The 18,003-nt window shown below is 37.8% G+C and overlaps 1 protein-coding gene across 2 annotated transcripts; it reads right to left on the reverse strand.

Moving 5' to 3' along the window:
- Window positions 1-334: 334 nt before the first annotated feature.
- LOC145462336 (histamine H2 receptor-like) lies at window positions 335-16,580 on the reverse strand. Of its 2 annotated transcripts, XM_081445833.1 has the most exons (3): window positions 16,268-16,580; window positions 14,250-14,303; window positions 335-3,357 (listed from the first exon to the last, which is right to left on the reverse strand). In XM_081445833.1, exon 3 carries the CDS (start codon window positions 3,049-3,051, stop codon window positions 2,059-2,061), a length of 993 nt encoding a protein of 330 aa, XP_081301959.1. In that variant the 5' UTR covers window positions 3,052-3,357; window positions 14,250-14,303; window positions 16,268-16,580; the 3' UTR covers window positions 335-2,058. The 2 variants fall into 2 exon arrangements, with proteins under 2 accessions (XP_081301959.1, XP_081301964.1); XM_081445838.1 differs by lacking the exons at window positions 14,250-14,303; window positions 16,268-16,580 and adding an exon at window positions 10,638-10,888.
- Between the last annotated feature and the right edge of the window lie 1,423 nt (window positions 16,581-18,003).

The following is an 18,003-nucleotide window of genomic DNA, read 5'->3' on the forward strand; positions in this document are numbered from 1 at the left end:
TTGTTTTTGCAACTGTATGATTTAACATATTATGGTAATAACAACTTTTTCGAGGCTATTGAATCCCAGAAAATAACAAAAACTCGATCAATTTATGATGACCTACACTCAAAACTTGCCACCCATAGGCGAAAGGCCTTCTCCCCTAGGTTAAATATGCGTTGACTTCACTTAGTAACCATATTTATACAGACAAGTCAATTTAAATAGACTCTTTTTGTCTTGTCTTTGTCTGAATTATTCATTACAGACGACACTTACTGAAAAGATGATCAACACCCAGTTGAACGCAGTAAGTATGCTCGAAAGTTCTGTCGATTAACTGTTTGGTGTATTAAAAATCCAAACAGCGAACCTTATTTTTCTTCCTTGGGCCTGAAACGAAAAACTCAGGGGAAAAAATGACCACGCCAAAATTTATCCTTAATCTTGACATTTTTGACTCTGGGTTATGATTTGTCTGTAGCTTTTTCCTCATTGTGATTATCTTAATTCCCTGATTTTCTTTGTACCGGAGTTGAAGTATCACTCGAAAAGTTAATTGGAACCTTATTTTGTTACAACAGGAAACTCTGTAGTGCCATTTAAACTTTTTGTTTTTGAATTACGAGAGGTTTTGAACCTTAAAGAGGATGTAAGATGATTGACAGCTTGAAAGCGGTTGAAAGACGCGTTTAAAATAAAAGTCTACCTTGAGATGGACTGCCGGAATTGAACAAAAGAAGATGACACATTATGTGGAAATCAGATTTTGGCGTTTGAGTTGTCATACAAAGGAAATTAAAGACAGAGAGATTACCTTAACGAATGCCTATCATCGATCGAACGCAGGATTACTATATGCAACTCTGTCTTTGATTTATCTTGAGCTTGTAAATCAATCAATATTCAAAGCCTCGAACATCCCCTTTTAACAATTATCTGTTTAAAACTACTCTCCGTTGTTATGTTCAAAGATATTCACTGCTTCCTACGGTAAATTAAACATTCTTCTAATTAAAAGAAATCTTTATTCAACTGGTTTGACAAGAGCGTCAAATCAGGTTTCAAATTGGCGCGACGGAAGTTCCTGGCTGCAAATATATCGCTTTGTCTTTCTATAAAACAGTGTCAAAAAATTTGCATGAAAGTGCTTTCTTTTTGTGGGTGATACAACGAAGTAAACATAGAAAACGCTTGGAAATTAAATAGAGTTGAATCTTATAAGTTCTACAGTGGTTTAAGTGCATAAATTAAATTGATCTGAGAAAGAATTCTGGAACTTAGCGGAGGGAAAATCTACGTGTAGTGTCGTGGTGAACTAACCACAGTAGTGTCACATAACTTCAGAGAACTTGCTAATAATTCGACAAGTGTTTCGTCTCAACAGGACAAAAGCTTGAACTGAAACTGAGACAAAATGCACAAGGAACTATAAAACAGCTTGATACATTAGGGCAAAACAAAGCAACCTTTTTTTTCCAGTGAAAATGAACACAGAAATAGTTAAAGTACAAAAAATGATTTATGAAATCGTTGTAATTTGTAGTTTTTCATTTTCATGAAAGCAAATTTGGAAACAAACATGTGAAGCAGAACGAGAATTTTTAATGTTTGAAATGAATTGAATATAACAGCAACAATACCTTCGCTGGGTAAGTGTCGTTTTAATCAGTACATCAACAAACTAACAAATTTTGCCGGCGCCGTGGTCCGTGTTGAGCGATATTTCCCCATTGTTACTCACGTACAGCTCCCACAACCAGGTCGCAGGCGATTTCTGGCGTCGATGTAATTTTCCAGGGTTATTTACGCCAGACGCAGATTTCGTCCTTTTCGTTATATGAAATATCGAGGAAAAGAAAAAAAAAAAACAATGCAATTACGCACGAATTTCGCTTTTGAAAATATCAAGTTGCTCTGAATAATTGTGTCTTCCGAGGTTGTTTTAGCTTACAGATCGCTAAAAAAGTCACGATAAGCGTGGTAACACTGTATCTACAATTACGAAATCGCAGAACAGTTGGTTTCATTAAATCATAATCGTGTTCCGTTGATCCCCGCTGCTTTTGAGCAACCTTAAACTGTACCAAGTGGGGCTACTCTGTTCACGTTGACACCCCGGCATTGCAGCAACGCTTTAAAGGTGTCTCTAAATTCTGAATTCATGGACGCGTAAATAACTGGATTCAGAGCTGAGTGGAGAGTGGCAAAGATCACCGCTCCCGCATAAATGTACGAGTTCACTGCGTTCTTCATCGCAATATCTACAATCATGATTACAAACAAAGGCGCCCATGAGAAGATAAAAGCCCCCAAAACCAAAGCGACCATCTTTGCCGCCTTCATTTCTTTAATCATGTTGAGTTTGAGATCGTTCTGATTCCGAAGAACGCTGTTGATGGCTGCTGCGATCCGTAGCTCGTGGTGATACGCAGTTTGGAAGATTTTGATGTACGCTGCGAGGACAAAAATCGATGGAAGGAGTCCCACAACGCAAACTGTTATAATGTACCCTCGAGCAAGATTTAGAGGCACTTGACAAAATAACCCTGAGGAACGTTTAGGTTGAATGACAGTACGCCATCCCATGAATGGGATAAATCCAAATACCGTTGAAAAAACCCACACGAAGGCTATGATAGGCACAATAACTCGTTTTGTCATGATTGATTTGTAGCGAAGAGGAACCACTACAGCTAAAAAGCGATCAAACGTCACAGCACCGAGATTTGCCACCGAATTAAACATAAGCATCACAGCCAGAGAGATCGTCACATGGCAGTACTCGAGTCCATGTTCCACACTGGGTCCAACAGTGTTGGAGACCACAATCAACGGCATCACAACCAGCCCGATCATAAGATCACCCACAGCGAGACTTGTTATAAATGCGCTTGTTTTCGTTTGGAGTCTTCTGTTGGACACCACTGAAGCAATCACTAAGGAATTTCCGGCCACAATCACTGCTGCTATAAGAAGCACTACAGTACAGAGAAGGATTACGTGTAGCTCAGCTTTGCCTTCGCTCCAGTCCGATTTTTCGCCGTTTGTTGCTGTTCCGTTCGCCATGGTCTCTCGCCTTCGGTGTCATGAATCGTTGATGGCTGTTAATCAGTCGCCTTTCGTTTGCTATCTTGAGTGAGATTGTATTCAAATCAAATGAAATCTGTGAGTAGTAGTGCCTTTAAACGTGAGCTGACAGCTGATTAAATAAAGCGCTCTTATCATCAATCTCCATCTGTCAGGGAGCTTTTCTTTGTTGAATTACAAAATCTCCCAAGTCCTTATGCCAACGCAATTCACAGAATTACCGTCTTCTCTCACAGGCCGATCCGCATTCTTAAAAAGCTTCTTTTACTGGGAGGTCTATTGTTACTAATAAACCAAGAAAAGAAAAAAAAGGAAAATTAGTGGCTATTTGAGAGGCAATTTAATTATTCGACTGTCACCTACTCATACAGCTTATTTTTAGTTTGTTTTTGTATTCTTTTGGAGAAAATCCCACCACTTCCTACCTTTCTACGTTGTTATAATCAAGCAACGACTGAATTTTGTAAGCCCAGATTTATGGGTAGAATCCACTATTGACGGTCTCGGGTGTTTGTATGTATTCTGTGTATAAGGCTGCGGTATAAATAAGGCTGCTCTTTCTACCACTGAAAAATGAATATTTAATAAGTCACACTATATCGGAAGCACGTACATGTGTGTCTACATATTACCTAAAAATTCTTCCCTGGATGTTGTCTGAAACCTCCTAGTGTGATACGTTTGGCAAAAACCTAGTGTGTATTCTTTGGGGAATAAAGATGTCATTTAATAAAAAAGCAAATTGTGTTTTGTTGACCCTTTCCCCGATATTTGCAGATAATTTATTCTACAACTGTTTCATGTAAAACCCACTTTTTGAAAAAGGTCTGATAAAAATTTCTATCTTAAATCCTCTTTTAAGATTTATCATAATTGAAATGTATAGATTTCGCAGCACCTTAAGCTAAACCTTGTTGTAAAATCTTTCTTTGATCATTGGGTTATTTAAGCGATAACATCAAGAACAGTAATTTCTAAGGAAATGGCTTTTTAGCTTATATATCGGAATACTCTGCGCTATGCATCAAACTGAAATGAAAGCACTTTGCTGCACGGTTTCCTATTGGCTCAGCAAAGGCAGTTTATACACACTAACCTATTTGTTTTCAAAACTCAGTTTCGGCAGCCGCAGATAAAGAAACAAGATCGAATCTGACCACAAACATCTTATTGAAGCATTAAAATTTTCCTTGTTCCTTTCCTTCACCGAAGTTGCGGATAAACGTGTGACAGATTTCCAGCAATGGGAAACTGACCCCAATTATAATCGACCAATCGCTAATGCCCACGAGCGCATGCGTACATTATGGATATGCATGAAAGAGTTTTATGAATCACATATGAGTTGCTATATCATATGTAGTTAAACTGCATGCAGGATATTTTTCGTTAAAAAAAAGAAAATACGTCGGTTTTCCGGCAAGTTATTCAGTTCGCTAATTTCGCGTTCAGATCATTAACTTTACATCGCGAAGAGTACGACCGTGTAGTGGTATTGTTATTAATTGACATCCCCAAAATGTTCCTCGCATTTACTCTGAAATGAAGCAAACTATATGATAAATATATTGACATGGTTTGGTATCAAAATAACACTGAAGCTTTAACTTACTTTTTAACTTTTCCAACACTCGAATAATCTTGTATGTCCTAATTCCAAAGACATAACGGCCGTATTGAATACAAATATCTTGATAAGATCTACATGTAATATTGGAAGCTAATGAAATTTGCCCTTAAATTTCAATAGGAAGTTTACATTGCGTCATTTCCAATTTCATAAAACTCATTATTGCTTTTAATATAAATAGACTGTTTTAACGGGGACTGTCGCAATTGTCATTGTAATCACATGGTGACAATTTAGTAAGACATATGGTGACTTCCAGCGGAAATGAAATACCCATTTTAGATTTATCGTCACTGAAAACAAAACCTTTGTTTAATTACTATGGCATTTATTTTATTGCTAGTTACCAAAATTTAATTGCTGGCCTTTCTAATTAATTCTACCATGTGACAGCTTTACTTTGGTGACATTATTATAGGTAATCAAATGATTTCCAGTGCAATTTGCAATAAATAAGCACTATAAAATAGTTCAAGGATTAAAAAATAGCATTGGACCGTAGGGCGAGTGCAATTTGTAGCGTTTGGAACATCAATGAGTGCTTATTCCAAAACGCATGAGAAAAACCAATTGATTACTTGTTAATAATATACATCCAATTTAATTTCATCTTTCTGTACCCAATTTTAAGTTTCTGCATTGTTTGGGATTAACTGACGTGTTCTTAGCCAATCAGCACTCTGGAATTTGGGATGTATATTATTACATTAGTAACAGGGTTTTGTTGCCGGATCGTCTCTTCTCAAACTCATCAATAATTCATCAATTAAGTTAAAACAAAGAAAATCACAACCATGAAGGAGGTTTGCACACCCGGTCTTAATTAGCATGTATTTTGACGATTTTACTTCTCCGTTTACTCCTTGTTTTGATTGAGAAGATATATCAAACACTCGAGATAGTATTTCATCGGTTATCCAAACACTTCGAATTTCTTCAAAAATACTCCGCTGCGCGTCGTCTTTTCAACTCTCTCCTCTTAAGCGGCCTTCACACGGCAAACTTAAGATGGCAAACTCGTGTTGGCAAACTTCAAAAAGTTGGCAAACTCGTACTTTCACACGTCAAACTCGCGACAGATCACAACACACGGTAATTTGCAACATGGCCGACTAAGAACAGTGGTACTCACGCAGAACAGTGAAACAGAAGAAGAGAAGAGAAGAAACAGAAAGTGGTGGAGAAATAGAAAGGTTTGGACGAAACCCAGTTTGTCCGCTAGCTCGTCCATTTACTTTTGTTTCGTTTTAGTATCTTTGTAGACTACAGATGAAACGTCCCACACCGGCAGTCGGACAATTGTGAACGGGTGTCTGGAAAACCCGAATAGCGAATAGCGAATAGTCCCGAATAGTCTCGAATAGTGCGAATAGTGGCGAACAGTCGCGAAAAGTGGCGAATAGTGACGAAGAGTCGTCAATAGTCACCGCCTTAGGCCCAGTTCAGACGTCGTGCTTCTGCCGTGCCGAACTCAATTGCAATTTGGTTCGACTATGACACGGCGGAAAAAACAACTCTGATTCAGACGTCGTGCCAGAGTCGAATCAAATTTAAAATTTACTGATGCCTCGTAAAAATTCTCCTAACTCCCCGTGGGAACGCAATCCCGCCAAAACATATTAATATAATTTAAGAATTTCGATTAGCGCGAGAGAGGCACGACGTTTGAATCGCTGCCGTGCCAGAGTCGTGCAGCTCGGCAGAACTTAATTGCTTGCCGAACTTAATTCAAAAGTTTGATTCAGACGCCGTGCTTCTGCCGTGCTTTTGTCGAACTTAATTCCTAAATTTAGTTCGGCACGGCAGAAGCACCACATCTGAACTGGGCCTTAGGTCTAATATCCTTGCGTTAATTAATTATCCAAATAAGCAACAGAATTTCAGTGAATTTATTACCTTTTCTTCTCCGGACTCAGGCTCGGGCTGTCCATCGTCGACATTAAGAAAACGGAAAACACAAGGATAACCTAATAAAGACGCATTTACGCTTTTGGAGCGGTTAAAACAGAAGAAATGACCTTTAGAAACACCTTTTGTCCTGATAAGTGTCTGTGCTTTTTAGCGGCAAAATCCCGTCCTACGTTGCTGCGAGGTTGACTGCGAGATACTGGGTACCTCATTTGCTACTAATTTGCCACTATTTGCCACTATTCGAGACTGTGCGCCACTATTCGCACTATTCGAGACTACTCGTATTATTCGCTATTCGCTATTCGGGACTATTCGCTGTTCGCTATTCGCGACTATTCGCTATTCGCTATTCGGGTTTTCCAGACACCCATTGTGAACCTAGAATTTCGTCCGCCATTTTGTGAAGTGTCACGCAAATAAATCACGTGAATAGAGCCCGTGTTTTGCTTGGTTGACAGTCAACAACACATGTTTGTCAATCGTTCACACGTCAGATGCGAGTTTACCAACACGAAAAAGTTGGTGAAAAAATTGGCGAGAATAGAGGCAAGTTCCATTTGTCGCCAACGGTTTGCCAACGTGTTTGCCGACTGTTTTTGTGCCGTGCACACACACCAACTTGAGTTTACCAACACGAGTTTGCTAACTTTAGTTTGCCTTGTGAAGGCCGCTTTACACACACGACATGGATGCCACGCCCGCAAGCATATATCCACGCTCACGCACGATACACGCATGTACGAATTCGAATTTGTAGGGTTAGTTTTTTATCACATAGAAGTTGCAAGATTACTTAACTCGCAATCTAATGTGGATGCGTTTTACTATTCATGCGATTTTCTTAGCGTTTTTAAAGAGGTATGGTGAAGGGGTTATGGTCTTTTTTAGATTCAGCTCTTTATTCTTTGTTTAGATCCCTTTAAAAGTACACATGACTTTCAGATCAATACATGGTTTGACGTGACGCTATCAAATTCTGAAATCCAAACCTACAGAGCCACCAGCGTTTCTATCCTCATCAGGCATAAGCTGTGCAAAATGGGTATATTTTGACAACTTTTCAGCTCAGCAGCGTCTTTCGTTTGCAAACCAGTGATTGCGCGGCATAGAGCTAAGATAGAGTTTGTCGAATAGATATACTCATCTCGTAACTTTTAGCCATTTGTACAGTAAAAGTACAGTAGAAGGAAAGGTGTTTATGTAAATGTAGGTTGGTGTAGTACAGGTATAGTAATCAGTGGCCTAGATAACCAAAGTAAGCTCCAAATGGTTACGCCATTTTCCGGCGGCCATATTGGTGTACCATGGAGGTACGCCAATATGGGGGCTCCTTACTGGGCTAAGTTCGGGAAAGCGCACAGACCTAAAACTTGGAGGAATGTCTTCTTTCTTTATTTTTTATAAGATCACATTTTCTTGACTTCATCCACCGAATGCTTTTTCATTTCTGTTTTTTTTTTTGCGTGACAGTTAAAGCGATCTATTATAAATCCCTTTAATTACCAGCAGTTGTGAAGTCTTATCTCTTGTTTCAAAAAAATAGAACACTATATAAAAAACGTCGTTCTGGCGTATGGATTACGTTCACGCAAGTTAAAGCACTAATTATTTCACACCAGCAGTTTATAACGAAGTTATTGTGAATGTTTCGTGTCTACATTTTGCAAAATATCACGGTATCTATTGCTATCACCGACAAAGTTTGAAAGTATGACTTGGTTTTGTAAAATTGCTTCAACTATTCAATCAAGATAATGTTTTAAAATACCCCCTATGAATCTGGCTGTCTCGAGCTGGTATATTTTGAACTCCTTGCCATCTGTATCACAAATCACTTTCCCATGGATATGCTTTTTTGTCATTCACTAGCGACGTTGTTTGAAACCTCCGCTTCGTTTCCCTTGAGAGTACAGGATAACGGGGTGCAACTGTGGTCAACTGTACATTGAAAGGGCGAAGCTCGTTGTCATGGGAACAATTTTGAATAAGGTATTTGTGAGGGCAATCTCACGCAAATGAAACTTCTTCACCAAATCTATTTTACTTTAATCGTCTACAACCTGTGTGCAAAATTATTCTCGCAGTTTTAATTGGTTCTTCTTAAGATAAATTGAAAAGCAGACTTTAAGATGATGTAGTTCGCTTTTTTTTTTTTTTTTTTATAAAACAAATAGAATCCTTGTTAAATACAAACGTGGCAAGGGACCGCAAACGAAGATGCTGCTAGTATATATGCGTAGGATCTGTAAGACATTCGATCAGTCAAAAATAGAAATAGATCGAAATAGACACCAGATCGAAAACGCTGTGCTCGTCTGCAATTCTTGGCTCTCGGTTTGAACTCTATCAGGTCGTTGTGGCGATAAGTTTTTCTGCGTTTATAGCGGTAGTCAGCAGACTTGCTCCATTGTTATTCAGATTCCATGTTGCTGTACGTCTGTTCAGTAATTGATCACAGGTGTCGTCAAGATGCAATGAGAATTTAAAAAGAGGCGAAGCGATCGCCGAGAGTGTCACGTACTGATTTTCCTACCACATTTTGAAGTCTCCTTTGATCTACTACTGAAGAAATTACTGAACAAGACACGCTCGTTAATCAAAGAAAAATTAATACCATTCAAAAGATTATAGTATTTGACAATTGCACAAACTAATAAAACGAGGATACTGCTTTTTCGTGATGTTAAAGAAACGTGTCAACCTCATCCGTGACCTAAATTCAAAAACCCTTTATCTCCAATGTAACCAAATGTGGTGTATATTGTATTTCAAAGATTGTATTTCTGATATAGAAAATTTTTTGAAAAGAAAACATAAAAAGACAAAAAAATAAAATATGCTGGTGCCATCAAATACTTAATCTATAGGTCTTCTCGTTGGATAGCTTTGTTAGGCAAATAGGATAATTCAGACTCACAGATATTAAACCTTTCTTGATTTACATCACAATACATTGCATGAAGTCGTGGAAATTAAAAACCTAAACAGCAAGACTGTAGTAATATTTTCCTTTAGTTCTTTACACAGTTTTAGAACGGAAATAGTTGGAAAATGGAGAACCTTCGGAAGACTTTCTGTTGTGTGCAGAAAATATTGTAAAACGATCTTTTTAATGCAAACACGTGAATGCAGCTTGCATGTTTGTCGTAACATTTTTAAATTGTGGAATATTGAATGTTACCGAAAACTTGCAAAGCGTATTAGTTGCTTAGCACATGGGAAAAAAAACACATTTAAGATGAGATATTATTGGTTTTGAGAATAACTTGAACTTTGGAAGTTTAAGTAATGCTTCTAAAAGGATGGGTTCCCCCACCGTCTACAGAAAGCATAATGTTTATTATTATGTCATCAACCACTTGAAGAATATTTGCATTGCGGTAGCCCAACATAGAGGTGAGATTATTAAAAGACACAAGCTGTGAAACGCATCTTTTAATAACCTCATCGAAGATTTTGTTTGCCTCAAACTCGATCGTCACCTTGATGTTTGTGGAAAACAATGTGGCTTAAAAATATAATTTTTGAAAGAGATGTCCGTTCATGTTGCCTTAGTCGCAGGTAAAAGGAAAAGTTAAGAGCTTGTAAGAACATAAGGTTTTTCAATTTGACGAAAATAAATCATGAATTACAATCAAGCTTGTTGGCTTTGCTTCTAAGACTAGTTCATTAAGATGGAATATACGCATCACAACGTTAAAACGTAGGTGGGATATAAAAGAAACCTTTACTTGGGACTGCTATCCATAAACACTGTATAACCAGAAAGATGTATCGGGCTGAATTCAAATCGAACCAAAGGTTTCGTCTTCATAGAATGATAGTTTTTTCACGCACAATATTGAAAATGTGTGTGCAGAGAAAAAAAGTCGACAACGGAAGGTTTGTGCGAGGTTACTACCAGTATTTAATTATTTACAGTCAGAATTTTCAATAGATTTATGGAGATCTTATGGTTTGCTTGGCGAGAAAATTCGACAATGGCTAAGAGGTACAGTATCGAAGGGAAAATAATTAAACCTACCTTGATCGATTGGCCATTAATATCTGCAGTTTATGCTTGCATTTTGTGAAGCCCTTAACCAGTTCGAGGTTTCGTACGACTTAAATTATCTTTCCGTCGTGAAAGCATAGCGTCGGCTCGTCTGCAAGACATTATCGCAGGCTGTGATTGGTTATTTCCAAGTTAATATTCAAAAATCGTTATGTGGGATAATAAAGCTGGCAGCGTCTTTCAAAGTATCATATTTTAAATATCTTTGTGAGAATGCACGGTTTTTAATTAAAGCAAGATTGTCTTTCTGAAAAAATTGGACTTTAATTTATTTCTCTCTGTTTTACCTTTCTTTTTTGAGGTTATTTTGAAATCAGCACCAAATGAAATAGGCACCAGATCAACGAGCGGTCAATATTTAAATATAAAAACCTGCTGTTAATGGCTTTAAAGGCAAGGAAGTAACTTTAATTGGTGAGATATGCTCAGTACGTCGAATCTTTTTTTTAAAATCTGCATTAATTTGCGAAAAGTTACACAAAACCGTTTTGGCCTTGAAAGTTTCATTAGTGTTGCAAATTTGAACGATTTTCCAAGGTCTTTAAAACATTTCAAAGATGAGCTGAGCGGCACTTTTGTTTTATCACGTTGGTGTTTCGAGTGGTTTTACATTATCAGACGCCCAAGGTCTTTATCAATTAAGTTAAATTAAGCGACAAAGACTTTGTCTGTCCATTTCTTGGCAAAGCAAATTTGCACCATCATTGTTCAAGATTGTTCTGCATAAATAGTTTTGAGAGTGTACTAACGGAAGCCAAGTAGATATAAGTACTCTCGTCTTACATTGTCTGATTTAGAAATACAAAAATCAATGCTTGACCCTGTTACTGAAAGTTTCAAATATCGATTTTGTTCCATAGCTGACTTTGAAAAAGAGGCGCCTGTGGAATTATGGGTTAAAACAAAATTCTGAGAGGAATGCAAATACCATAGTGGGTAATATGCAGTTGATACATCTCTGTGTGCAGCAACTCTTGTGTAAAGACATTCTCGAAAATGACTTCCCCCTCCCTCCTTAACCGCTCCCTAATAAGCTTGTAAACAACAGGGGATACTCTCGTACCCAGGCCATCACCTTTATCAAAGTGAATAATTGTCATACCTGAATATGACAGTGCAGTTGCGCAACTCACCGCGCTTTGAAAAGGGGCCTTAAGCCCTGTTTGTTTGGTCAGTTACAGAGCAGTCAACGACTTTATTCTCGATACAATGCGAGAAACAAATGCCAGGACATTAGCTTATTTAATGCAAGACTTTGTTTACGTTTTCAATGTTTGGCGATCTGATTTCGAATGCATTCGCATTTTTATGGACATGTAACCATGCATTTCTCTTTCGTTGCTGCTTTTAAGTCACCGGTACAAGAAACCATGGTCTCTTGACCGGGAAACTAAGCCCTTTTCGAATTGATTGCTTTTATTTGACTTAATCGTGTCTTATGATAGCAGCCTTTTAAAATTTATCAGATTATTTATTGTGTCAAAAACGTAAATATTTGTTTAAATTATATTATATAATAACCCAAGTTCTTCTCCCATTTTGATTGGTTCTCGCCTATGATCTATTAGAGGACAGACGCACGATCGACGTCATCATTTCAAAGTTTTTCCCTCTGTGTTTTAAAATGGCGGAAAGTTTTGAGAATTTAGATAATATTTTGCATAACTGGGCAAAAGATAAGGTACAAGGGAGTCTTGTCCAGGCATTGAACAGCTACCAGAAGCATAGTCTAGCAGAAAGAAGAAAGATAAAGCCGTTTCTGTTTTAGAAAATGACTCACAAAAAATACTCGAGCAGTCTCAGCCGGTAGTCGAGCGAGACTAAACCAAACACAAATTAAAAATTAGTCTTGGTAAGTCGAGAACCATTGCTTTACCTCGAATTTAACAAACCCAATAAACAAAATGTTTATGAGATTAATTTATTTAAAACATTGAACTTTTCTCAGTCCTAAAATAATTGGTGACACAGTGATTGTCTGGAATAAAACATCAAAACCACTTCTTAAAATCAGTTAAAATAAACACAAAACCTTGCTTTCCTATGCGAATGTTCCAGTCCATTTCAGGACACAGCAGCGAGCAAAGTATAGCTCACTACAGCTCACGGCCAACTGCATCGCAGCTAAAAGGTGTCTCCGACACTATTTCAAACTGATTTGAGAATCACCAACCACAGAGGACACAAATTTCCACCATCACTAACGCTCCTTTCTTTCAAAACTCGAATCGAATGGCCTTCAGGTTGACCGCAGCCGCAAGTTTTCCGAGCGTAGTTTTTGAACTCCTGCAATATTCGAGGCAACATCCAAGCTTTTCGGCTCACAGGGCTGCTCTGATGACAAAAACTGACTTGACTTATCCGGCATTTTCTTTAAGATTTGTAGATTTCGCAGTTCAAATTTGGTTTCGCTGTAAGTTTTCATTCCACGAGAAGCGACGCTGGAGTCAAGTTTGACAGTGGCGTGATTTTCCAGGACCAATCACAATTCTTTGCTACGCATAGCAACCAATGAGATTGCTTCAATTTGTATAGACAATAGATTACGTCAAATGGCTTTTTTCGTGTTCGCCAGAGTGGGCAAAGGCCGGCTTTCGAGTTATGTTGAAAGATTTTGAAATAAAAAAAAGCTTTATCAGTAGTAGTTTGTTTCGTTATTATATAAAACAAATAGATTCCATGTTGCCGTGCGTCTGTTCAGTAATAGATCACAGAAGACGTAAAAATGTGGTAAGAACATCAGTGACACACTCGGCTATCGCCTCGTGTGCCACTTTTTTGTTCTTACCACATTTTTACGTCATCTGTGATCTATTACTGAACAGGCGCACGGCAACATGAAATCTATTTGTTAAATATACGTTTTATTTGCTCACACCTGCCTTATGTTTCAAGACATTCAGTAATCGAAAAAATTCTTTCAAAACCAAAAATATTACCTAAAAGCCAGTGATTGAGTTATCAGATGAAACAGGAGGTTTAACAGCCAAAGTGATGTTTTTATTAAGGTTTCCGTTCGGATTTAGTTGAGGATGATATGAATGCAATTCGCATGCAAATTTTGCAATCTCTTGTAAAATGTTTTCAAAATTTTGAATTGATGTGTGTCAGGAAGAAGCTTCACACACGAGGTCTATGATTCAGTTTGTTACCAAGCAAAGTAAGAGGTGAAAATAGAAAACACTAATTTGAATCCGAATCAGTACTTCGGCTTATGTTTACAATGGCTTTGTTCTTCTGCACCTCTTGTATATACGTTGGAGAACTCGATATATTTTCTACCTTAAACGTGGAAGTCTTCCAACCTCACTATTAATATCTTTGTATGAGGGTAGTAAAAACACGTGATCCTATTCTATGTTGTTGCCTTGTGTGTTTGAAGGTTAATGTTGCCATTCTCATTAATGAAAAGAAAGAAAGAAAGAATGAAAGAAAAACTTTTAAATGTACTAATTTGAAATGCTGCTTGTATAGATTTGTGTCTCGTTTGTTCATCTGCGTTAATTTTTTCCTATTTCATCAGAGGCTGACTAAATTGTCACCTCTTTTCAAATATCTACAACTCTGGCTAAAAAAACCTACCAGAAAGACAGCTTGTGGTCTTGCACTTTGTAACTTCCAAAAGTAAGCAGTACTCTGTGAAAAAAACGCGAAGGATTAATCATTCATGGCTTTTAACGAAAAGACATAAAGTGCCATCTGCAGCTGATCCATTTGGTCCAATTATATTTTTTTCCTTTCTGCGATTATGTACTTTACTTATGCCATTGTGGTGTTGTGGCTATGATGAGACATATAAACTGCGATTGGTAATTTTGAATTTTTTGCTGTGGAGCTGATAATAAATGGTCCAGAACCATCAGTTTATACGTTAGTGGCGTTAATGTTTCATGTATAACTTCAGGTTACATAATGATTTTTGATGGACCTTAGGCATTCCTTGCTATCTTCAATTATAGCGAATATTTATAGTGACGTCACCGGATTTTTCGCCGATCAGAATGCCGTGCATCTCGAAGAGAATGGAGCAGAGATGCAAGTATCACTGAATTGAGCCAAACGATGAAGTTTGAATCAACTATCGCCTTAGTCTCCTAGGCAGCCGCCTGCATTGGAGTCGTCACGCACCACTCGTGACAACCCAAATAAGGACTGCTTATCGACTGACAGTTGCGCTAAAGTCGAACTAAATGCGATAGCGCGACATTTGAACCGGGTCTAAGAGTGTTTGCTAATGGCATTTGATATTTCCTATTTTTTAATGCCTCGCAAATTCGACAATTCGCTCCTTTAACGGTAAAAGAAGGAACTCGTCGTTAAACCCTTTTAAACCTTTATTTTAATGACCTTAATTAATGCCCCGGTCAAACGACGTATGATAGTCGATGGTTGTTAAACCGCACAGTGTTTCTGTCGAGGAACTATCGGCTGATATTTGCTTCGCGGAAATTTGATGTTCTTAATAAAATACTTGCCCGAGAAGCGAAGATTCGGGGGCAAATATGCTAGTTTCAAGAACATCAAACTTCCAAGAGGCAACTATGAGACCGATAGTTTCTCGACAGAAACACAATATTGTATTTATTATTCACCACTAAAATTTCTTCCTCGTTTAAAATTTATAAAAGCGGTCAATATTCTCTCTAATGTTTCAAAGGATTTCCTGTGCCGGACAGTGTTCTCTATTCGCACTTCTTCCGCCAATTTTATCACCCGCTCTCGTCTGTTTTTTTTTTTTTTTAACGCGCTCCACATTCATTTTCCATGCAATCCTCCAACAAATTGATCACAATTAAACAAACTGCCGTCTTCTTTCGACGCAAAAATTCAATCATCTTAGAAGTGTCTCACGCGACCCAATTTTAGTGTTTACGCTTTTTCGCTTGGGACCCCAGCACTAGATGTTCGCGCAATTTTGCTTACGTGTACGTATCATCTACTATCACCAGCGTCTTCTGGTGGTTTGACCATATTGTGAGTGATCATTGATGATAGTAAGGGGAGAATCAACTAGCATCCATTCGACTTTGATTCGGAAATGACAGTTTTAATGAAGGCTTTATTTTTCATTATTTCAAAACGCACTGTAATATGACAGACGGAATAGCTACATAACAAAAAATGCACCATTAAATTATCATGTTTAGAGCTTTCAGATGAAACCCATGGTAATGTGGCTCACAAAGCGGTACAATGGGTAAAAAAAACTGTAGCTTTGAAGGAGAAACTAAATAAAATAGAGGCTTAGTTAACTTGCCTAATCGTACTTACTGAAAGCTTCTCGCCCACAACTCGATTCTCTGTCTAGTGCTCCGAAGCTTGAACTCGCACTCTCGTGTTGCATCGATAAAAATACGCGGTCTTCTCAATCCTCAATCGTCCGTTAGGATTAGATATCTATAATTTCGCCAACACCTGTAAACGCTAAATATAGTAAACGCTCTGAGATCTAAAACTTTGAAGTGTTTGAATCACGTCTATGGCTGGAACTTTTCAAAACGCTGCCTTGATTTGATCGTGGCACCCTCGTTATAGTCATTATCCCACATTTCACCTAAAACCGTCACAGTTTGGAATTCACCGTAAAAAAAATTTCTTACCTCGGTAGAAAATAAAAGAAACCTTCTGTTTTATATGCCAACAGCTTTCTCGCTTTTGTACAGAATCTGCAACTAGACAATAAAAGACTGAGCTTATGGCTGGAAGGTGTGAAAAACAAACTTTTCATATTGCCATCTCGAATTGGTGTCAAACTGCCACTCAAGTTTCTATCGCCATGGCAATGTATTATATATGAAAGGAAGTTTTTTCACCTGCCAGATGATATGCATCGGTGATATAATTGTCTGGAGTGAGTGGAATATTTTGACTGTTTTTCCATTCTTTGTCGCCTTATTTTCCCTCCTATTGTTATTTTTTAGCTTTTCTGCCTGCACTTTTAGTTTCACTTGTTATATTTATGACTAGTAAACCAATAATGACCATGAATTTCATCGTAACATTGTCAGACAAGTTAAAATTAGCGAAACACGGTACATATGCATGCCTCCGGCAATTACCAGTTGTCTGCTCCTTTTATATTAAAGAAAAAATTACTAAAGCAATAAACGAACGGAAAATAATCGGTTATTATTGGAAAAAATGTCTGTCGCTGTTTGGCTGAAAAAAAAAAAAAAAACTTAGAAACTAAAGAAAAGAAGACCTTGAGTGAGTTTGATCCTTCAAGCGGGAATCTAGAAAGACGTACATTTTAAACTCGGAGTGCGGTTAATGTAAAAAAATACGGGTTCGAGGAAAAATGGATTATATTTTTTATATCTATATATATCTATTGGGCGCCCCATTTATTATTGCCTGCTGTGCTGGTCCGAGCGATAAGTCCGTCTACTTAGACTGAGGAATATAAGCGTACTGAAATTATCTGAAATCATCGAGATAGTGCCGGAGAGTAATTGAAAAAGTAATTGAAACACGTTTGGTTTAAGTAGGCCTTGGATATTAGCCACAGACGAACTTCCCTCCCCCGAGCGACTGAAAAGACACATCTTTTTACGTGGGCCCACGGAAAAAGGAAAAATCCGATATAAAGGCCAGGTGCAAGCCCAAAGAAAAAAAGTCTCTGGTTATTATCAATTTGGGAGAATCTGGCTCTCCAGGAAAAGAGGCTTATCTAACACTTTCGTTTCGGTTTCGATTTTTACACGCCATTTCATTACTTCAGCTAGAACCTCCTATCATTTTTAGGATGAGAATTTGCCTAGTCTAAGCTTGTTTCGAGAGGAAGTCGTAACAGTTGCTTTGTTGTGCTTGATAATATCAAACACAACAACGCAACGACTTGACTTGTAACATGATTAATTATTGAGCCACATTCATACATAATCTGATAACTTGTACACGTTTTCTTTCCGTGCTTTAAAAAACTATGCGGACACTTCGAGATTAAAGATTTACTCAACTATGATGTTTGGCATTTTGGAAACAACGCATACGAAGCACGATTGCACAAGAAATGGGGGCAAATAAAGTTTACCCAAATTTCAGCGGTAGGTGCGTTATTAACATACCTTGGCACTTCTTGTCGTCGAAACCTTACAAAAAAGGGGAAAAGCGTGTACTAAAGCTGATATTCGGTCCGACCTCAGGTAACCTGCTATGTAATATTTAACAAATCGAATGTGGTTTAGCGTGGTCTGTACTGTTATCGATAACGAGTACGCGTCATCACAGTGGTCAAAATGTTGTGGACCAACCAATAATCTTTGTCTTTAATTCCAACTCCCACACTCCAGCTTCTACTTACATTCAAATGATTTTCAAATATTGCTTTACTGGT

Source organism: Orbicella franksi, chromosome 1, assembly GCF_964199315.1.
Source record: "Orbicella franksi chromosome 1, jaOrbFran1.1, whole genome shotgun sequence".
NCBI classification, from domain to species: domain Eukaryota; kingdom Metazoa; phylum Cnidaria; class Anthozoa; order Scleractinia; family Merulinidae; genus Orbicella; species Orbicella franksi.

What these genes read in the sequence shown, in the direction of transcription:
- LOC145462336 (XM_081445833.1), bottom strand. Translation starts at nt 3,051, where the DNA reads ATGGCGAACGGAACAGCAACAAACGGCGAAAAATCGGACTGGAGCGAA.